The following is a 19,505-nucleotide window of genomic DNA, read 5'->3' as shown; positions in this document are numbered from 1 at the left end:
AAAGGCTGCGGAGGTAGAAATCAAGAAGGAGCATCAAGTGTTGATGGTCAATAAGACCACCAGTTTCAAGAAAAAGGTCAAAGGGAAGAAGAAGGGGAACTTCAAGAAGAACAGCAAACAAGTTGCTGCTCAAGAGAAGAAACCCAAGTCTGGACCTAAGCCTGAGACTGAGTGCTTCTACTGCAAGCAGACTGGTCACTGGAAGCGGAACTGCCCCAAGTATTTGGCGGATAAGAAGGATGGCAAGGTGAACAAAGGTATATGTGATATACATGTTATTGATGTGTACCTTACCAGAGCTCGCAGTAGCACCTGGGTATTTGATACTGGTTCTGTTGCTAATATTTGCAACTCAAAACAGGGACTACGGATTAAGCAAACACTGGCTAAGGACGAGGTGACGATGCGCGTGGGAAACGGTTCCAAAGTCGATGTGATCGCCGTCGGCACGCTACCTCTACATCTACCTTCGGGATTAGTATTAGACCTAAATAATTGTTATTTGGTGCCAGCGTTGAGCATGAACATTATATCTGGATCTTGTTTGATGCGAGACGGTTATTCATTTAAATCGGAGAATAATGGTTGTTCTATTTATATGAGTAATATCTTTTATGGTCATGCACCCTTAAAGAGTGGTCTATTTTTGATGAATCTCGATAGTAGTGATACACATATTCATAACGTTGAAGCCAAAAGATGCAGAGTTGATAATGATAGTGCAAATTATTTGTGGCACTGCCGTTTAGGTCATATCGGTATAAAGCGCATGAAGAAACTCCATACTGATGGACTTTTGGAACCACTTGATTATGAATCACTTGGTACTTGCGAACCGTGCCTCATGGGCAAGATGACTAAAATGCCGTTCTCCGGTACTATGGAGAGAGCAACAGATTTGTTCGAAATCATACATACAAATGTATGTGGTCCGATGAATGTTGAGGCTCGTGGCGGATATCGTTATTTTCTCACCTTCACAAATGATTTGAGCAGATATGGGTATATCTACTTAATGAAACATAAGTCTGAAACATTTGAAAAGTTCAAAGAATTTCATAGTGAAGTTGAAAATCATCGTAACAAGAAAATAAAGTTTCTACGATCTGATCGTGGAGGAGAATATTTGAGTTACGAGTTTCGTCTACATTTGAAACAATGCGGAATAGTTTCGCAACTCACGCCACCCGAAACACCACAGCGTAATGGTGTGTCCGAACATTGTAATCGTACTTTACTAGACATGGTGCGGTCTATGATGTCTCTTACTGATTTACCGCTATCATTTTGGGGTTATGCTTTAGAGACGGCTGCATTCACGTTAAATAGGGCACCATCGAAATCCGTTGAGACGACGCCTTATGAACTGTGGTTTGGCAAGAAACCAAAGTTGTCATTTCTTAAAGTTTGGGGCTGCGATGCTTATGTGAAAAAACTTCAACCTGATAAGCTCGAACCCAAATCGGAGAAATGTGTCTTCATAGGATACCCAAAGGACACTGTTGGGTACACCTTCTATCACAGATCTGAAGGCAAGACATTCGTTGCTAAGAATGGATCCTTTCTAGAGAAGGAGTTTCTCTCGAAAGAAGTGAGTGGGAGGAAAGTAGAACTTGATGAGGTAACTGTACCTGCTCCCTTATTGGAAAGTAGTTCATCACAGAAATCGGTTCCTGTGACGCCTACACCAATTAGTGAGGAAGTTAATGATGATGATCATGGAACTTCAGATCAAGTTGTTACTGAACCTCGTAGGTCAACCAGAGTAAGATCTGCACTAGAGTGGTACGGTAATCCTGTTCTGGAGGTTATGTTACTAGACCATATGAACCTACAAACTATGAAGAAGCGATGGTGAGCCCAGATTCCGCAAAATGGCTTGAGGCCATGAAATCTGAGATGGGATCCATGTATGAGAACAAAGTGTGGACTTTGGTTGACTTGCCCGATGATCGGCAAGCCATTGAAAATAAATGGATCTTCAAGAAGAAGACTGACGCTGACGGTAATGTTACTGTCTATAAAGCTAGACTTGTTGCGAAAGGTTTTCAACAAGTTCAAGGGATTGACTACGATGAGACCTTCTCATCCGTAGCAGTGCTTAAGTCTGTCTGAATCATGTTAGCACTTGCCGCATTTTATGATTATGAAATTTGGCAAATGGATGTTAAAACTGCATTCTTGAATGGATTTCTGGAAGAAGAGTTGTATATGATGCAACCAGAAGGTTTTGTCGATCCAAAGGGAGCTAACAAAGTGTGCAAGCTCCAGGGATCCATTTATGGACTGGTGCAAGCCTCTCGGAGTTGGAATAAACGCTTTGACAGTGTGATCAAAGCATTTGGTTTTGTACAGACTTTTGGAGAAGTCTGTATTTACAAGAAAGTGAGTGGGAGCTCTGTAGCATTTCTGATATTATATGTGGATGACATACTGCTGATTGGAAATGATATAGAATTTCTGGATAGCATAAAGGGATACTTGAATAAGAGTTTTTCGATGAAAGACCTCGGTGAAGCTGCTTATATATTGGGCATCAAGATCTATAGAGATAGATCAAGACGCTTAATTGGACTTTCACAAAGCACATACCTTGACAAAGTTTTAAAGAAGCTCAAAATGGATCAAGCAAAGAAAGGGTTCTTGCCTGTGTTACAAGGTGTGAAGTTGAGTAAGACTCAATGCCCGACCACTGTAGAAGATAGAGAGAAGATGAAAGATGTTCCCTATGCTTCAGCCATAGGCTCTATCATGTATGCAATGCTGTGTACCAGACCTGGTGTGTGCCTTGCTATAAGTCTAGCAGGGAGGTACCAAAGTAATCCAGGAGTGGATCACTGGACAGCGGTCAAGAAGATCCTGAAATACCTGAAAATGACTAAGGATATGTTTCTCGTTTATGGAGGTGACAAAGAGCTCATCATAAATGGTTACGTTGATGCAAGCTTTAACACTGATCCGGACGATTCTAAATCGCAAACCGGATACGTGTTTACATTGAACGGTGGAGCTGTCAGTTGGTGCAGTTCTAAACAAAGCGTCGTGACGGGATCTACGTGTGAAGCGGAGTACATAGCTGCTTCGGAAGCAGCAAATGAAGGAGTCTGGATGAAGGAGTACATATCTGACCTAGGTGTCATACCTAGTGCATCGGGTCCAATGAAAATCTTTTGTGACAATACTAGTGTGATTGCCTTGGCGAAGGAATCCAGATTTCACAAGAGAACCAAGCACATCAAGAGACGCTTCAATTCCATCCGGGATTTAGTCCAGGTGGGAGACATAGAAATTTGCAAGATACATACGGATCTGAATGTTGCAGACCCGTTGACTAAGCCTCTTCCACGAGCAAAACATGATTAGCACCAAGGCTCCATGGGTGTTAGAATCATTACTGTGTAATCTAGATTATTGACTCTAGTGCAAGTGGGAGACTGAAGGAAATATGCCCTAGAGGCAATAATAAAGTTATTATTTATTTCCTTATATCATGATAAATGTTTATTATTCATGCTAAAATTGTATTAACCGGAAACGTAATACTTGTGTGAATACATAGACAAACAGAGTGTCACTAGTATGCCTCTACTTGACTAGCTCGTTAATCAAAGATGGTTATGTTTCCTAGCCATTGACATGGGTTCTCATTTGATTAACGGGATCACATCATTAGGAGAATGATGTGATTGACTTGACCCATTCCGTTAGCTTAGCACTCGATCGTTTAGTATGTTGCTATTGCTTTCTTCATGACTTATACATGTTCCTATGACCATGAGATTATGCAACTCCCGTTTACCAGAGGAACACTTTGTGTGCTACCAAACGTCACAACGTAACTGGGTGATTATAAAGGTGCTCTACAGGTGTCTCCGAAGGTACTTGTTGGGTTGGCGTATTTCGAGATTAGGATTTGTCACTCCGATTGTCGAAGAGGTATCTCTGGGCCCACTCGGTAATGCACATCACTTAAGCCTTGCAAGCATTGCAACTAATGAGTTAGTTGCGGGATGATGTATTACAGAACGAGTAAAGAGACTTGCTGGTAACGAGATTGAACTAGGTATTAAAATACCGACGATCAAATCTCGGGTAAGTAACATACCGATGACAAAGGGAACAACGTATGTTGTTATGCGGTCTGACCGATAAAGATCTTCGTAGAATATGTGGGAGCCAATATGATCATCCAGGTTCCGCTATTGGTTATTGACCGAAGACGTGTCTCGGTCATGTCTGCATAGTTCTCGAACCCGTAGGGTCCGCACGCTTAACGTTTCGATGACAGTTATATTATGAGTTTATATGTTTTGATGTACCGAAGGTTGTTCGGAGCCCCGGATGTGATCACGGACATGACGAGGAGTCTTGAAATGGTTGAGACATGAAGATTGATATATTGGAAGCCTATATTTGGATATCGGAAGTGTTCCGGGTGAAATAGGGATTTTACCGGAGTACCGGAGGGGTTACCGGAAACCCCCCGAGGGTTAATGGGCCATAGTGGGCCTTAGTGGAGAAGAGGAGAGGCGGCCAGGGCAAGGGTCACACGCCCCTCCCCCCTAGTCCGAATAGGACAAGGAGAGGGGGGCGGCGCCCCCCTTTTCCTTTTTCTCCTCCACCTCTTTCCCCCTCCACTCCTAATCCAACAAGGAAAAGGGAGGGAGTCCTACTCCCGGTGGGAGTAGGACTCCTCCTGGCGCGCCCCCTCTTGGCCGGCCGCACCTCCCCCCTTGCTCCTTTATATACGGGGGCAGGGGGCACCCTAGATACACAACAATTGATCGTTTGATCTTTTAGCCGTGTGTGGTGCCCCCCTCCACCATAGTCCACCTCGATAATACTGTAGCGGTGCTTAGGTGAAGCCCTGCGTCGGTAGAACATCATCATCGTCACCACGCCGTCGTGCTGACGAAACTCTCCCTCAACACTCGGCTGGATCGGAGTTCGACGGACGTCATCGGGCTGAACGTGTGCTGAACTCGGAGGTGCCGTGCGTTCGGTACTTGATTGGTCGGATCGTGAAGACGTACGACTACATCAACCGCGTTGTGCTAACGCTTCCGCTTTCGGTCTACGAGGGTACGTGGACAACACTCTCCCCTCTCGTTGCTATGCATCACCATGATCTTGCGTGTGCGTAGGAATTTTTTTGAAATTACTACGTTCCCCAACACTATGTTGCAATGATAAAAGGGTGACGTTCAGTCGCTCAATTGTCGGATCCGATGCAATTTTCTTTTTTGAAACAAGGCCTCTGTTGCCAGAAAAACTGTAACAGAGCTTTTGTTGCAAAAATAATTATTTGGCAACAGGCATCTTGCAAAAAAATCTACAACTTGACCTTTGTTTGCAAAAATTTCCGTAACATGATCCGTGTTGCAGGAATTTTCTGCAACACCACCTGTGTTGCAGTAATAGAGGATGACGCTCAGTCACTAAATCTGCCTGATCCCACGGCTCGCGAGGCGGCGGATCTTTTTAAAAGATCCGCCGGCCGACACATAGCGTTGCCCTTTCTTTTATGTTTTGGTGTTTATTCTGTTTCCACATGCATAAATCATCAACATGTCAGAGGTTATGTGAACCAATCTATGGTCGGATGGTTAGAAGAACAGTGGTATCCCCAGCCGATCAGATTTTAACTCTTAGACTTGACATTGGTGCTTGCGTTTTTCTAAATTTATTTCAGACCTTTCGGCGATGTCGTTCAATGGGAGGAGACGGTTCCGTCAACAACGAAGGCGTCTGTGACGACTTCGTCAATCTAAAGATGATATGTCGGTTCAGTCTCTCCGAGATACTTATAAGGATAGGGTGTGCGTGTGTGTGTTTATAGGGGTGACTGTATGCTCGTATGTGCGCGACTTCGATTGTATTGTGTTAAAAAACATATCATAGGTTATAAATAGGAGAAAAGCTTGAATCTACCTGACTGATTTTCATGGCTCGGTCCCCCGCCACGTGCCCATGTGGGGCCATGCATCGCTTGTCTCTCTTATCATTATCTTCGCGAAGGCGACAGGTTTTTCTCGAGCCAGAGCAAACCCATCTCCTCATGTTCTCTCTCTGTGTGTCCTTTAGGCTACCTCTCATCGGTGAGTTTCTTTCTATGACGCCATGGATTCCCCTTCCACAAGGGCGCTGCCCAACAAACAGTGGCCTCCATGTGCCTCTCGAAGCAGATGAGGTGGAGACGCCTCCCACGCAGCAGGTAGTCGTTGCTGCAAAGGGTTGGTCGCCGACGTTGTGGGCATGGGCGCGTCGCACGACATGTTGGCAACGCGGGGTTGATGTGATTGCAACACCAACGAGGTTGCGATGACCGCATTCAACAGCTACAGGGGCAATATCGGATGTGCTTCAAGGAAAATCGACCATGCACAGCACTAAGCTACATCAACGACGACCGCAACGTTGGCCATGTTCAAAAGCTTGGGAGCGTAATATGGCTCATGTTGTGAAGTATTCGTTGTGCAAAACTCAGCACAACATGATTCATGTTGCAAACCTTCGGAGGCAATATGATCCATGTTACAAACTTCATCGGTTGGATCAGACTGGTATCTCGCAATGAATCCAACAGCTCACGACTGAGTCAGTCGTCATCCTATATGTAGCTCTATATGTAGCTTTGGATATTGGTTATAATGCTTCGAATCGTTCTATGACCAAATCTAAGATTTTTTTTACGGTACATAGTACTCTGGTGTTAAAGTTAATCCAACCATTGATATGGTTCGCCTAAAAGTTCAGCTCGAGGATAGCTTAGTAATTGGGCAGCACTGGGCGCTTTCGGCCGGTCTGCCCCCAGCCACCCGATCTGGCTGTACGAGACCATCAGATCACAGCTTCTTATTCTATTTTTTCCTTACCTTATCCTCGTCTCCAGCAAACAGAGAGAGGAGCGAGCCAGTCAAGGCCGCCATGGATGCGCGACCACGAAGCCCGCGCTTGCCGCCTTGGCACCGCCCGTGCTCGTCGCCCTCGCCGTCGGTGGCGCTCGTCGCCCCGGCCGCCCGCTGCATCGCTCGTCGCCCTGGCAAGGGCGCCGCCCGTGCTTCGTCGCACCGGCCATGGCGCCGCCCCGCGCTCGTCGCCCCGGCCGTCCGTGCTCGCCGTTCTGGCTGCCCGCACTCGCCGGAGATCCCCGAGCTGACCCGTGGTAGGAAATCTACTAGTGTTTTCTGGCTAACCGATGCTAAAGCTGGTTCCAGCAAAAAATCATGCGAGTTGTAGCTTTTTTTCCATGGATGCAGCTCCGCCTCATCAATGATTGACTCGTTCCAGCAAAAAACAGAGATGCCCGTTGTAGCATTTTCCCGTGTCGGTCGTAGCAAATGAAGACAACGGTTGCAGGAAAAAATCCTCAACGCCGTCGTCGAGCTTGCAGCTCCACGAGGAAAAAAGGGGATGTAGCAAAATTCCTCGACGGGTGTAGCAAAAACTACAACGGTTGCAGCAAGAAAAGGCGATGTCATCCCGGGACTCAGCTCGGCCATGAATGAAGGTAGAAAAACATGGAACGGGTGTAGCAAAACAAATCGCCTGTTGCAGCAAAAATATATACCGGTTGCAACAACAAAAAAATACCGGTTGTAGCAAATGTTTCAACGCCGGGGGGTGGGTTGTAGCAAAATGAGAGGCTGATTGTAGCACAAACGCAACGTGGTTGTAGCAAAAAAAAATGCCGGTGGCAGCCAAAAAAACATCTTCGTCGCCGTCCCAACCTAGTCGCATCTCTGGCATGAATGGATGTAGCAAAATTTCTCGCCGGTCGTAGCAAAAACTGATGACGATTGCAGCAAAAACTGGTCTCCGCCGTCGCGGATTGTAGCTCCGCCATGAATGCATGTAGCAAAAAATGGTGCTGGTTCCAGCATGCCGCGACGCTGGTTCCAGCATGCGGCTGCCATAATCGCAGCTCGCCGGTGGTGATTCTCCCGCAGATGCATCTTCGCTGGGCTCCCGTTGCAGCTCCTTTTCCCATCCCCTCACGTCGGAGCTTTTCAACGAGTGGTTGTGGAGAAGGAGCTTGAAGACGACCACGCGAGGAAGAAGATAACGAAGGGCAGAGTACGACGCACCAGATAGGATGAGAGAAAAATAGAACAGTCGTGGTGGGCCTAGGGCACGTGGGTGGGCCGAGGAAAGGAAAAACAAACAACGGAAAACGTGGATCGGGAGACATCCTAGCACTAGATCCCTTCGCGATCGAGCGGCGAGCGACCGGCCGAAGCTTCGGCCGGTCCGCCGGTACACAACGTTTCCCTTAGTAATTTCTGACTAGGCTAATATTCTCATCTCTGGGTTCGGCTCCCACGATTGCCCGATCGATCCAATACCTCCCATTAATCCAGAGGAACAGAAAAATTAACTGACCACCACCGCACGCCCTCGCCTCCCTGCCAACGACCCCAATATAGCTTCGCCGTATGTGACAGTTTCCTACCCCCGTGTGCAACATCTTCTGTTGGAGTGAATATATTGTCCTAGTAGTTTATAGCCTTATTAGTGTTCACTAGGGTTGTAATGATAACTTAATCCTGTTTTCTTATTCATGGTACAAATCAAACTGTTGCGCATCCCAATAATGATAGAACTGCAAGCCAGTTTCAAAAAAAAATGATAGAACTGCAAGAAGTTATGGTCTGTCACGACCCGATCGTTGGGTGGATCAAAGTCGCACAAATTAGCTCAGTATTTGGATAGGTTTGGGATAATTTGGGAGAATTGGGGTGAGGAATCGGAGAAAGGAGGTGAGGACCAGAAGAAGACGAGATGGGATTCAGAAGATTCATTCATCGACATACCCCTCGAAGCATAGGATCCTGGTTTTTTTTTGGAATGTTGGCAAGAGAGCTGCCAAATTCATTGATCAAAAAGAGGTATTACAAGTAACACCCCCAAAGGAGGAATGCACCGCAAAGGCAAGTGCTAAAAAAGAAAGAAATGGTCTCTCGGTTTATCAAGGAAAACCAGGCAAAAACCTAAGCAGCACCTAGCAAGACTAGGCTTAAAGCACCACAAAACATACAAACACGCCAGAAAGGCGAACACCCAGGGTCCTGGTTTTTAAAGCATACACACTGCCCTCTGGGCTCCATTCCTATACACCGAATCCACACACGGACACATGCTGATACATGTCATGGACCCAGGACATGACATGGTCCAGCATGGTTCAGCAGAATATAACAGAATTGCCCTTTGATGGACCAGAACCACGCTTTCATGACGGAAACTGCAAGTCCTACAAAATCTCCAGGTAAACTTCCACACACAATGCCGATGAATGATACTCCTAAAGAATCTTGATACCACCACTCTTCTTTTTGCTACATCGAAGCAAACATACACGACTGTGATAATATGTTGACACTGTCAGATGATGATTTCACAGCCGCATGGAAAACCTTAGTCTGTTATTACAGCCACTCAGGGGCCGCATGAATGTCATGTTGGAAAATACAGTTGTTACAAACAACAGAAACGATCTGCATGGCTATCTAGTGTAAGAAAAGGCGACTAATCAGATTGGCCAAGACGAACTGTGCTGTTAACACAAGGGAAAACCTATACTACCTTTGCCAGCATGTAATTATTGAATTTCTCAATGCTTCATTCATTGTACTGATCTACCCAAACTCGACTAGGAACAACTGAAATCTAAGGCCTGATTTGGAGTAATGGATTTTTGTTGGGAGTTCTGGATGAATTGCTCCGCGTCCAAAATTCCAGCTTTCCAAATGAAAACTAAATGGCAGCATATGTTGATCAATTTGCCATCATGATGCCCCGCTTCAGTCAGAATGCTCCAAAATTGCAATGACCGATAAGGTTCATGATGCACAGGAATCGATAGATTTGCACCTATCTGTAACATATTATTCTATTAAAGTTTTCCATGCTATCGCATCACTGATTCTTTAACGTACCATTGGTCTCCAGTACTGCACATACAAAGGGATTCAAAGTTATATCAAACTTCAAAGTCATAGTAGAAAATGAGTAAACTGGATAACACCAAACCAGAGCAATCAGACTCACAAATATTTCAGGCAAATGTTAAGGAAGCGAGCATGTTGCTGGCTCTGAGATATGGTAACAGAACCTTCCATAATTTGGTTTTTCTTTAACTCAATAGGTTCAAATAAGTAAAGGAGAGTCTGCATTACAAAAACAACAGCATTCTTGTGGATGTTAGCAATGCAATTTTCTAGGAATTTCAAAATAACCATATACCTAAGCAAAAAGGAAACCAATATGGCACTTATTAAAGCAATCACCTGCTGCCAGTGAGTAGGGGCGTCCTCTGGGGCAGTTGACAGAACAATTGAGACATCTGCCTTTTTCTTTTTATTGCTTGGGTTGGAATTTTGCATATTGACATCCAAGGGTTGGCTTGCTTGCTTCTTGAATTTCTGGCGAACTGGTCCATTAAACTCGACATCGAACCAAAATGCAAATCCATGCAATGGAGCTGACAAAATAACACAGAAGAGAGCAAGGTTAGAGCATCTACAGCCGGACCCCTCATATTGCTCCTATACGCCCGTCTGGACGGCTCGGGGGTCAGTGACCGGTCACTTTCTTGCGACCCAACCGGACCCCTCAAACCGGCCCTATACGTCCGGGCCACCCGGCACCCCCAAACCCAGCCCATATGTGGGGCGGATATGGGGAGGCCCGGACGCGTCCGCCACATCAGATCCGGCCCACACTGGCCCGACCTTTCCCACAAATACCCAACCCTGAACCAAACCCTAGTTCAAATCCACTCGCCATCCAAGAAATTTAGGTCCCCTCGCCTTCAGCTGCCATCTTGGCGCTGCGAGGTGGGGGGACCTCGGATCTTCAAGACCTCTATGTTTTTCGTCAACGTCCAGTGATCATCGTAGTTGTGTGAGAATAAGTTTCCTCTCGTTCTTTTGGCGGTGCCATGAGGTTGGAGAGTTTTCTGTCCTCGCAGATCCGATTGTTCGGATCTGATGAGTTTATGTTGCTGTGTCAAGCTTTTTTTGTTGGTTTGATTCTTTGTGGAGGTGAAATCTTTCATCAGCACGATGGTGAAGATATAGTAATTCGACGACCTGCACTTCTAGGGGATCATCCCCGGCCCAAATACGTTCATCGATCAAGGCTTCCCATCTTTCTTGATGGGCGATTCAAGGCGCTTTCAAAAATCATTATTGGTAATGTTCGTGCGGGTGAAAGAGTGACAACATCGTTTGTTATGGTGAGAGGGCCGGACGGGGGCCTTTTTGCCCACGGCCGGGCAAGAGGGAAGGGATTTCCTTCTTAATTCTTGCTTAATTAGATTGATACATCTCCTCTCTCTATATAGAGAGGTTTACTTGACTCCCAAGCAAGGCTTACTTGACCCCTAAGCAAGCGACCCTTATCTCTAATTAACCCTAAGACTAACGAGCTATACCGCCGGCCCAGGCCCACTAGGCCCATTACGTACTCTAACACTACACCCCACCTCGACATGCAGCTTGTCCTCGAGCTGCAGCCTAACCAACTTATAACCATGACTCGACGCAACACAAACCTAACACCTAAAAACAAGCCTTTTACATCTCGGCTTGTTTTATTACTCTCAACCTGAAATGGACTAAGACGCTTTATTTTGGACCCCTGAACATAAAGTGGACACCATCCGCACGTCGGACGTGCACGTGTACAGCCACCTGGATCCCATGGACACCATTTGGACAAAAGGAGTGCATGTGTATGGCCACCTGGAAGTGGTCGCAAGAGCGACCAGCAGAGGCGCCCTCGCGGCGGCCAGCGGCGGAATGCAGTGGTGCTACGTGGTGCGCTCCTGTCGGTGACACCATGCCTTCTCCCCGCCGGACGGCTGTTGGTCTGCACCGCACAGAGAAGTGGAGGGCTGTCGATGGAGAATGGCGAGGAGGGGTGCGCCCCCCCAACCGCCGATGTCGCGGACTTTGAGGTCACTGTCCATGGGGAAAACAGCATGCCCAAGATCCCCGACGCAGCGGACGAGATCGAGGTCCTTTGCGCAGCGAAGCGCAACTGGGAGGAGCGGCAGCTGTAGACCACGCATCTCCCGCACACGCCGACGCGCTAGGAGGCCGCGCGCAGCAGCCTGCAGCCTCACCGCCGCCGACATGTGGCAGGTAGTGCCGGAAGCGGTGACGGCGACGGCGGGAACTTGATCTGCTGGATGGGGACGCCCTAGGGAAGCGGTGATGGCGACGGCGGGAACTTGATTTGGTGGATCGGGACTCCCGCCGGCGTGGTCGATGCGGGGCCGAAGCTGACCGGCGGTGGCTGCTGCAGCTGCAGCGGCTGCTGCAGCGGAGCGCCGGGCGTGGCGGAGGCCGCCAGGGGCGGCGGCTGCCACTACAGCCAGGGCGGGGCGGTGGATGGCAGCTGCAGCGGCCCGGCGAGCGCGGCGGAGGCCGCCTAGTGCGGCGGCTGCCACGGCAGCCACAGCGGAACGATGGCGGCGATGGGCGGCGCAGCCGGGTGCGGCCCGTAGGACCCGGCCAAGAACAAGCGGATCTCCTGGACCGCCTGGGTTAGGTCCCGCAGCGCCCCGGACACCTCCGGGGTGAGGACGGCGGGGGCGGGCGCGACAAAGGATCCCGGCACAGGCAGGAGTGGTGCGACGGTCGTGGTGGTCGCCGAAGGCGACGAGGTGACCGGCAGCGGAAGAGACGGGTTGGGCGGCGGTGAAGACATGATCGAACCGAAGCTAGCTGATACCAAATTGTTATGGTGCTGCTAGAAGGAGGGCGCGAGAGGGCCGGCCGGGGGCCTTTTTGCCCACGGCCGGGCAAGAGGGAAGGGATTTCCTTCTTAATTCTTGCTTAATTAGATTGATACATCTCCTCCCTTTATATAGAGAGGTTTACTTGACTCCCAAGCAAGGCTTACTTGACCACTAAGCAAGCGACCCTTATCTCTAATTAACCCTAAGACTAACGAGCTATACCGCCGACCCAGGCCCATTAGGCCCATTACGTACTCTAACATCGTTGCTCCAGTCTAATTGCACACTCTTTACCGAAGTCTTTGGAGTATTTCTTCAACTTCAAGCAGAGATTGATACCGCGATGAAGGTGTTTACAAGAGATTTCATTGTAATTCTTAGTCATAGGAGTTACTTTGTATTTTCTTGGATCTTAGGTCCATATCAGTGTACCCGTAATTGTTATGACTATTAATAAAGTTACAGGTGTTTCTCAAAAAAAAGTTAAAATCCACTCTTCTCGACCGCTCCACTTCGTTTCCACTGCCCGTCTCCTCCACTCCCCTCCCCTCCACCATGCCCGACTATGGCAGCAATTCCAGCAACGAGTCCAATCCCATCAACTGGGACGGGCTCTTGAAGGAGGGCTCCGGCAGCGAGGCCCTGAACGACGAGGAGCTCACAGTCTACATTGCCCTCCGACGGCACGGATGGACCGGGACAGGAGCTTGAGATCCATGTCATCCCAGGTGGCCTGGCGACACAATGCAGTCGACCACGTCAGCCCGTCGTGCTTCGTGCCACTGCAGATCCGTCTCCGAGCGCGCCCCTCCCCTACCCCTCCGGCCCCAGCTCCTCCTAGCTGGCGTTGGGTGCTCGTGCCCGCGCGGAGTCCGCGTACGAGGATACCCGAATTGAAGGCGCGCACCGCATGATGCGCCGAGGGCGGAGGAGGTCAGTTCCTCCCACATCTACGCGATGTCTGCGTCGGTCGATACGTAGAAGCAGCTCCTGCGCGAGGTCCTCTACCGGTTGCTGAGCACGGTGGAGACGGACGCGGGGCGCCTCCGCCGCAAGAACGTGAAGGCACTCCGACTCAGCATCAAAGAGTCTGAGCGCCTCGCGAAGGAGAAGCAAGAGACCGCGACCAAAGCGGCACGGCTCGCGAAGGAGCAGGCCCGCACTGCCCGATGTTCCGGCATCATCCCTTCTACGTCGTCATCCGGCACGACGAGCGACGACCACCACCACCCTTCGGCCGGCGCCGCCTACACGGAGGAGTACTACCTCCACTCCTGTGACCGCAAGGGGAAGGGACAGGCGAGGAAATGGTGATGTCCGGCTCCCCTCTCCGTTTATCTAGCTATCGTTTATCTATTAATCTAGTTTATCTATGTATCTAGTGATGCCCAGTAATGAACTTGCTCTTTTGGGTCCGATTGTACAAAACTTATGCTCCGTTTATCCTCGATCTATATAGATTATGCTATGTTGCTATGCTGATCTACGTAGTTTCCATCACGTTGCGTGGATTGTATGGATGGGGGGGGCGAATTTGAGGGGGGCGGTTGCGAACGGGGAGGTATGAGGGGTGATCGGTCACTATCTGCGGACGCGAATGCGGACGTATAGGTGGTCAAATTTGACCAGTCCGGCTGTTGATGCTCTTAGCATTACATATTTACATTTCCATGCAGATGAAAAAGACAAGAAAAAATAATTCAAGGAGTACAACTGTACCCAAGATTATGTTGTTTTCTTTCTCATGTCTTCGGTAACTCTATAGAAAAAAATGTATCTTCGGTATGATTTGTATTAATAATTTCAGGTGACACTATCTGAACAGGGCCCAACAATTTCTTGCTCTACCACAAGATAAAAAATATGCACATAAATTTTATGTTAGTCTATCTTTGCATGTATGTATCAGTACTGAAACAAACATCATTTATCATCGTTCCAGAGCATGTAATGGAGGGTACCATGGCCCTTCTCTTTTGTGGTTTTTCAATCTTAGAACTTCTATATCTGTGTGCCCGACGAAAATGCAACTCAATGGGACCCTAAAGAGATGCGGTTACCTATCACCATACATCCTTTAACACCAGCTAGCTACCTGAAGCTGCTAAGAATTGTCACCTTGCCGCAATAGGCTCACACACAGGAAATAGACTCCTGACTGCAGTAAGAATCTAGGTAACACTTTTCCGGTACGCCTTATATAGTGGGTTTTCTGCTTCTGCAGGAAGCTTGTTCTATCAACAGAAACATCCCACAGCTTATCAAAAAGCCTCTCTAACAGCAGCACTGTCTTAGAGGGATCAAGCTTAGGTCCTCTCAAACAGACCTGGCACGATCATAGCTCGAGGACTCCACAGATTAAAAAATACAACCTCTGTAAACAAATATAAGATGTTTTAGAGACTTGTGTCAAGTCTATAAAACGTCTTATATTCGTTTACAGAGGGAGTATATCATAATATCAGTAGAAACCTAGCTGTAAAAAGGAATGAAATACAACTTACCTTGCAACATTGATGTAAACTTGTATGCAGCGGTAATAGTTTCAAGATCTGGAGCTTGTATGGTATAGCAATCCACTTGTGCAACCTATTCAAGGGATCCAGTAGGTTGTATTAAAAATAGTTCAGCTTACATAAAAAGGTAGAGCTACACAGACAGGACCTAATTTATACGCGAAGTCCAAGGGTGATATGTGTGCAAAGCAGATGTCAAGCAGAGAAGAATACACAGTTCAGCAACAAATATCTCACCACCGTTGGCCATGTCAAAACATTCTCGCCACTAATTGTCTCAACAGAAGGCTCCATGAATGTGCATTGTTTTGCAAGCGGCATCATACAGGACACTGAATCAAGCAAAGAATAAATTACAGATTAATCTGAGAATGAGAAACAATAATTAGCTTCCATGTCAAGCTAACTTAGGAAGCTATTGACACATCACGAACAAGCAACTAAGTCTCCTCATATTTAAGGAATCTATACTACTCCCTCCGTCCCATAATATAAGATCGCTCAAAAGCGCTCTTATATTATGGGACGGAGGGAGTAGTTATTAAGAGAACATATACAAAGGACAATGAACTTACTTTTTATACCATATACATCTCGCCAGAAGTAAATACTATCCTGATATCTGTGCGAATTTGTAATAGGCGCAAGATAAAGCTGCAGCACGATTATTTGTTTATGTCAGCCAGGCAATTTTTCAATCAATGTCTCAACCAAATCATTGCCGCATACTCCTCCGTTCCATATTAGTGTTGCTGAATAGTACAACTTACCGATGCATGAGATGGAAGAATAAGACCCCCTGGCTTAAGCCATTTATCCCTAGCAAAAATTACGCTCCCCAGCATACTCTACAATCAGCATGACTATATTTCAGATTTCACATATCGGGCTGATGTAAAGTGATGTGTTGAATAAGTCCAACTGCACAAACAATATATTTATAGAACCTCGTAGAGAAGCATATAGCCCATCCATTCAGATATAATGACATCAACTTTTTCTTCAATTTCGACATCCTGCATTTGAATATTATAGCGGTCAAGTTCCATAACGCTGAAGGCCACAAATAGAAGTTTAAGGATGCTACCGCAACTACAATCAAGATATTGTAGTTGGCTATAATCTACAAGCAAGATACCTTTCATAAAATAAAGCTTTAGGTGCATGCAAATGGTGATGAAATGGTTATGACAGAAATGGCAAAGGATAGATAGAAAAGGTGTACCTCGATTCGTCCATGCAAAACAATGACTTTGTCAGACAGCTCATTTTCCCTCACAATTTCCATTGCCTAAACACATTTAGATTGAAGAAATGGAATCAGCATTAAATTTGTAGAAGCAAATAATAAAACAATGAAAGTAAAAAATGGATATTAAAGAAATTGCAAAAGCATTTCACAAACGTGCATATTATTAGCAGATGGTATGGTAGCAGATCAAGCAAGGGAACTTGCCTAGCACCACTTTTCAAGCTACTAAGTATTTATCACTATTCTAAGAAAAATGTATTTATGTGATCATAAGGGGCTTCCCTCCATGTTGTATTTAGCTTTCAAGTAACACATAGTATAAGGGTTGGGGTGCAGCACTAGTTTATTAAATTACTTGTAGTTTTGCAATCTCGGAAAAAACCAAGAGGGGAGGACATACCTGTAACGCAATATCACTTGCATCGACTGCATAGACCTGAACACAATAAACTCAGGAGATTAATGAAAAATTAAAAGTTAATGGAAAACAGGAAATCCGCCATCCACATCATAAAATGAATTAGCAATAGAAATAACTAAGAACAATTTGCAACCCTCATGCAAAATGAACCCATATTATTACACAGCAATATAGCATACATGTGTTTTATTGCAAAAGAAAGGGCTAAATTGCTGCAATCGAATTAAAGATGATTCAAAGCACAGAAAAGTGTAAACATGGAGGCTACTAGTATTTGGTAAACAACGGGTACAACAGATCTTATGGTACAGAACAAATGATCAACGCGTGCATTGATGCAGCTTTTTAAATGACTATGTGGTGCTAATCTTTTTTTTTTTGGGTGAAGAGTTTGCTCCTGTGTTCTCTATTGAGAATATCATTCTTTTTGTCAGACATCTTGTTCACAAATGGACAGCTAAGATCCACAGAAAAACAAATTACACCATGATTAAACAACTGATCAATATCCGCTTAGTGTGAATTCACTAAGCGACCAACTTATACAGAAAGAAAGAAAAAAATGAGGAAAAGGCTTCAAGAGCAACAAAGATTAGAAACATACTTAACATCTATATAGAAAGGGCCATTTAGAAAGCAGAAGTTCAAATTTTATAATATCATTGGCAACACATAAGTGTCCAGCTAATAATTAATTACTTAAGTTACCCGAGTGGCACCAGCAAAAGCACAAAATATAGAAAGAACACCAGTGCCGCAGCCAACATCCAATACGACCTGAAAATTGAAACTTCAACCATTCATGAGTTAATTGAGTGAACAGAAAGCTGTATCCTGTTTGGTATATATCCAAGAATATCATGTAGTCCAGTAAGCATACAAACTGTAAGTAACTCTGACCTTGCCTGAAATTAGATCTTTGTGATGCATGATAGCATTTCTGTAAGTATTAGTCCTCACATGATCCTGCAATTAGCAATCTCAAGATTAATACTAATTCAAGAATGATGATGTTGCATTAGCTTGAGACCTAAGCAATCCAGAGATGCTATTGAAATCACCAACACAACATAAAGCTCAAAAAAAAACCTGGTGTAATTAGTGTATTCTGAGAAATCATTTTCAATAGGTGTAAGATCTGTGGCACTCTGTGTAAGCATAGCAGCAGCTACACATCACTCTTTACCAATGCACGCCAGGTCATAAGGTTAGTAGCTTACATTAACAAATTACCAGATAACAGCATCTGAATTTCCAGGTGCGCGACAAACAACAAACAATGCTAGCATCTGATCATAGCATTTGGGCAACAACAGTGTTATGCTAGCTCCTCCATTCAGAATAATGACGCATCATTTTTCTTGTTAATTTCCTGACGAACCAAAAAAAAACTGCGGTATGTCCATTATTTCTTTGTGTGGCTTATGTTGAGTTATATAAGTGATTCAAACAGTGGCCATAATCTTTTACCTGCCAAAGCCAAACAAAACTTCAGATCCACACGGAGCATGATCGTAAACATTTAAGCTACCCATCTTCTCGTGGAGCATGATCGTAAACATTTTAACCACCCATCTCCTCGTGCAAGAACATCATTCCTGCGATGTCTACTTAGTCAATATAAACAGCCCTAACTATGCGAACTTATACACCAACTGAACCAATGCTAACACTAGGTCACATCCTCGCAGGTGGTGGAACTGTAAGGAACCTCAGACATTCTTATTTGTTCGATGGCGACGATCCCCTGGACTCGGTCCACAGACCGCTGCCAGTAGTAAACAAAACCCTAACTCCACAGATGCAATAGCAAGTACAGGCAGGCGGCCAATCCTCCATCAAATACGAAGCATATATCATAGAGAGAGAATTGAGAAAGTATGTGCTCGTGCACGCGTTACCTTGAGCATCTCCTCGTGGACGCCGATGTGGGAGTAGGCCTTGAAGTAGGCCATGTCGTAGTCGGTGCAGGGGGGCGGAGCGGGGTGCGGCAGAGCCGAGGCCGCCTGGCCCGAAGGAGATCCCATGCCTCCGACGCGCCGCGGCCTGCGGGGCCGCGGCAGATGGCCGTTGCCGTCCTCGCCGCCGGCGAGCATCGGGGGAAAGGTGTCCTGCGTCCGTGGCCTGTGCCCCTGTCGCGAGTGGGAGTGAGAGGGCGAACTACTGCTCCGGAATTCAGATTCCTCACGTGGGCTCTCTCGTGCTCAGATGATCTAACGGGCCCGTTACCATGTCTGGACTCTCGTGTGGGCTGAGCTGTCTACGAGGTCCCGCCTATTGCGAGACCGAAACTCAGGCCCAGCGCGACGCGCCTCTGCTACACACTGCTCAGACAAAGGGACACAATACCTCCATACTTGTTCTTGCTAGCAAAAGCCGGTTGGGCAGCTTACTGATGATTTGACTGCGATGCAAAAACTTGCTATGGAGTTCTACAAAACTCTTTGTGTGCAAGGTTTGGATGATGTGCTACAACATGTCCCAGTTAAGGTAACAGCAATGAATGACACCCTAATGGCAACGTATAAGGAGGAAGAGGTGAAAAAAGCACTGTTCCAAATGTTTCCA

At 46.4% G+C, this 19,505-nt stretch overlaps 1 protein-coding gene across 2 annotated transcripts; it reads right to left on the bottom strand.

Moving 5' to 3' along the window:
- Window positions 1–9,408: 9,408 nt before the first annotated feature.
- On the bottom strand, window positions 9,409–19,134 carry LOC109746881 (probable protein arginine N-methyltransferase 6.2). Of its 2 annotated transcripts, XM_020305978.4 has the most exons (13): window positions 18,839–19,134; window positions 17,838–17,903; window positions 17,646–17,714; window positions 16,917–16,952; window positions 16,490–16,555; window positions 16,212–16,280; window positions 16,035–16,112; window positions 15,840–15,918; window positions 15,502–15,596; window positions 15,253–15,337; window positions 10,290–10,483; window positions 10,051–10,169; window positions 9,409–9,953 (listed from the first exon to the last, which is right to left on the bottom strand). In XM_020305978.4, the coding sequence occupies exons 1-13, from the start codon at window positions 19,031–19,033 to the stop codon at window positions 9,911–9,913; spliced, it is 1,194 nt and encodes a 397-aa protein (XP_020161567.1). In that variant the 5' UTR covers window positions 19,034–19,134; the 3' UTR covers window positions 9,409–9,910. The 2 variants fall into 2 exon arrangements, with proteins under 2 accessions (XP_020161567.1, XP_040258903.1); XM_040402969.3 differs by lacking the exon at window positions 10,051–10,169 and having other exon boundaries at window positions 18,839–19,133.
- Window positions 19,135–19,505: the final 371 nt, after the last annotated feature.

Source organism: Aegilops tauschii, chromosome 1, assembly GCF_002575655.3.
Source record: "Aegilops tauschii subsp. strangulata cultivar AL8/78 chromosome 1, Aet v6.0, whole genome shotgun sequence".
NCBI classification, from domain to species: domain Eukaryota; kingdom Viridiplantae; phylum Streptophyta; class Magnoliopsida; order Poales; family Poaceae; genus Aegilops; species Aegilops tauschii.
This window is presented reverse-complemented; position numbering and strand designations above follow the sequence as displayed.

Bases quoted from the DNA above. Each gene is read 5' to 3' on its own strand.
- LOC109746881 (XM_020305978.4), bottom strand. From the start codon at position 19,033: ATGCTCGCCGGCGGCGAGGACGGCAACGGCCATCTGCCGCGGCCCCGC. The intron at 17,904-18,838 runs GTAACGCGTGCA...TGCTAATTGCAG, and splicing joins TCCACGAGGAGATGCTCAAG to GATCATGTGAGGACTAATAC. The intron at 15,597-15,839 runs GTAAGTTCATTG...TGCTTGATTCAG, and splicing joins AGATGTATATGGTATAAAAA to TGTCCTGTATGATGCCGCTT.